Below are 2500 nucleotides of genomic sequence, written 5' to 3'. Positions count from 1 at the left end.
GTCAAACAATGGTCAAACTTTGGGGGCGCATCGTGGCGTACCAGCAGCTTCTTCTTATAAGCTATATATGGGCCCTAGCTAATGTTTCTTATAGGCTTTGTACTATCAGCAACGAGGTGTGCGAGTGCGCTACTCTTCTTTCGTGAGATGGCTACACCAAAGTACCATTCATTCAGGTGTTAAGCATTTACTACTATCGCTAAAACCAACGGAAAAATGTTTAAACGGAAACAAAAAAATAAAAAATAAAACCAAATCGCAACATAATAAAAACAACCTGGAATGTTCCCTACGCGTTCTAACTGTCTAACTAGTAAAATATCTTTTTAGTTTTATGAGCCACTCCAAACACGGAGAATACAACAAAAGTATGGATAATGTATATGGCAACCGAATGGCATACGCTAAATCTAATGGAACAAAGAAAATGGCAAGATTTAAGAAGAATTGAATTTAGAAAACAAAAAAAAAAAACAAACCGAAATTAATAGAAACAAACGAAAAAATTAAACAACAAAATTGCAGTGGACTCAAAGGTCGGTAGTCTCATCACATGGTTGAAAAGATCCTACAGGAGATTGAGCAGGTTGCTGCTGGGTCGCTGAAGAATGAATGTTCAATCACAGTCCCAGTAGTTTCATCCGCGGCGAGTGTTTGTACATTCACAGTGGCACATGAAATTGTGAGATGATGTGACTCGGTGCATTCATCACACTCGTGGCTAGACCTTATCCTTACTAAAGCTGCCTCTAAATAAACCATTGGCATCTATGCGCTTCTGTGGTTAATGATTTTTCTCCTTCTTCCTACGGTTCAGGGCTATTTGTTAGGCACATCAAAAGATGGCCTTCGGGACAGTTGGTGCGTCAGTTGGTCAGGTATACTAGTCTGATTGGGGGAGGGGATTGGGGAGTTAGACGGTTGTGTCACATTAGGTCGCGCGTCACCGGACGGCGCTTAATAGTGATGATGATCGATCATGTTTTCGACCGAGCTCATGGGATATGCGCATTGCAGAAATGGCGTGTATGTCGATTGCAGGTAGGGATTACCTGGAAGAGTATAAACGTTTATTTGGTCAAACATGGCGATGTTGTTTGCACGGCGGTTTACGGCGGCTTAATTTGGCTTTGGAGAACGACGGATGGAAACGAGTGTGGCGAGATTCTCCATATTCGATTGTTTTAAAATGTTTTTAGTACTGCGAGTTCGTAGATTTTGATTCGTGGCGATCAATGACTTGACGTGGCGTGGGGTGGCGTGAAGAAAGGAGTATGAACATCCGAGTAGTTGTGCTAAAGGGCACCGAAGGATTTTTTTTCTTTTTTCGATGACACAACTCCATCGCGTGCACCACTAACGGCAGACCACCAGAGAGGTTTGGCCACGCGAATGGAGCCGAGCCGCAGGCACGAAAAGATGAAGGAAACTCGGAAAGCAATGAAACAGACGATGGAGAGCATGAGCGATCGTGGTGAACACATTTGTACATTAATTTCGCAATGGATTTACTGATAAGATGTGCCTTCCCTCCACCTTTCCGTATGAGAGAAAGAGACTACCGAGCGAAAAGACGGGTGGCCGCGCTATACAATGGGAAGAGACGATAGGGATCCATTGATCGCATGACGAAATATAATTCTTTTTACATAAACAGGGCTCCGTTTAGTGTTTTCTTAACATCTGCCTTAGGTAAACCGAACGTTTTAGAGTACCTTTCTGTGCTGATTAATCTGTCTGTGATTAAAAACTTTTGATCGCAAATCCTTGCAACAAATAGATGCTTCGAAACCACACCTTCGAAATAGAAAGTTCTTCGGCAAGTCAGTACCAGGAGGTCGATACTAGAACATGATCGCGGTCGGTTTGTTCGCGGAGATCCTTCACAAAACCCCCTTTGTGAATGAGCTACATGAGAGCATAGATACATTATTCGATGATTAATTTTACAGAATGATTCTTAGCGAGAACATAACACTACCTCTGCTGCGATCAGCAAAAGTTTCTGATGGTTAAATGGTGAGCTAAATGGTCGTATGAGGCTGTGAGTTTTTGTTATCGTCTTCCGATGGCAATGAGCTACTTGTGCAGAATTCGATTAGACACACCGGATCGCGAACAACGCGCGCGAGGAATGCGGTTACGCTCTTGAGCTCAATCGAACTGCCCGTGGTGAAGGCTCGCTCTCTCTCTCTCCCGCAAAAAGCGGTGAGGTGGTGGTCAAGGATCGAATCAACCGATACTTGATCTAGATCGGCCAGACGCTTCGAAAAGCATGCTGATAGAAACACAAAAGAAACGCTAGAAACTCACTACCAAGAAAGCATGCATTTCGCGACGATGATGCACGCTGCTATGATTCACTGAGCTTGAGCTTTTAATAGTGTCGCTTGCAGTTGTTGTTTCGTACACACCATAACCGATCCGGCACAGCAGTAGCAGCTGCTATAGCAGCAGCGAGTAATGTTTATTTTTGTAGAGGACCGCCCCACCCCCGGGC

The 2500-nt window shown here is 44.0% G+C and overlaps 1 protein-coding gene across 12 annotated transcripts in view; it reads right to left on the bottom strand.

Moving 5' to 3' along the window:
* The window catches only part of LOC126572641 (RNA-binding protein Pasilla), an 88475-nt gene that overhangs the window by 10584 nt on the left and 75391 nt on the right, over positions 1-2500 (bottom strand). For 2 of the 12 annotated variants that reach the window (XM_050232113.1, XM_050232115.1), the window contains one exon: positions 1-1052. This exon is cut by the window's left edge and continues 146 nt beyond it. The exons of the other annotated variants lie outside the window; for them this stretch is intronic. In XM_050232113.1, coding sequence (XP_050088070.1) covers positions 958-1052 — 95 coding nt within the window. In that variant the 3' untranslated portion in view covers positions 1-957. The remainder of the gene's footprint in view (positions 1053-2500) is intronic. 12 annotated transcript variants of the gene reach the window in all.

This window comes from Anopheles aquasalis, chromosome 2 (assembly GCF_943734665.1).
Source record: "Anopheles aquasalis chromosome 2, idAnoAquaMG_Q_19, whole genome shotgun sequence".
Classification (NCBI taxonomy): domain Eukaryota; kingdom Metazoa; phylum Arthropoda; class Insecta; order Diptera; family Culicidae; genus Anopheles; species Anopheles aquasalis.
The sequence above is the reverse complement of the archived record's forward strand: the minus strand, read 5'-3'. Positions and strand labels throughout refer to the sequence as shown.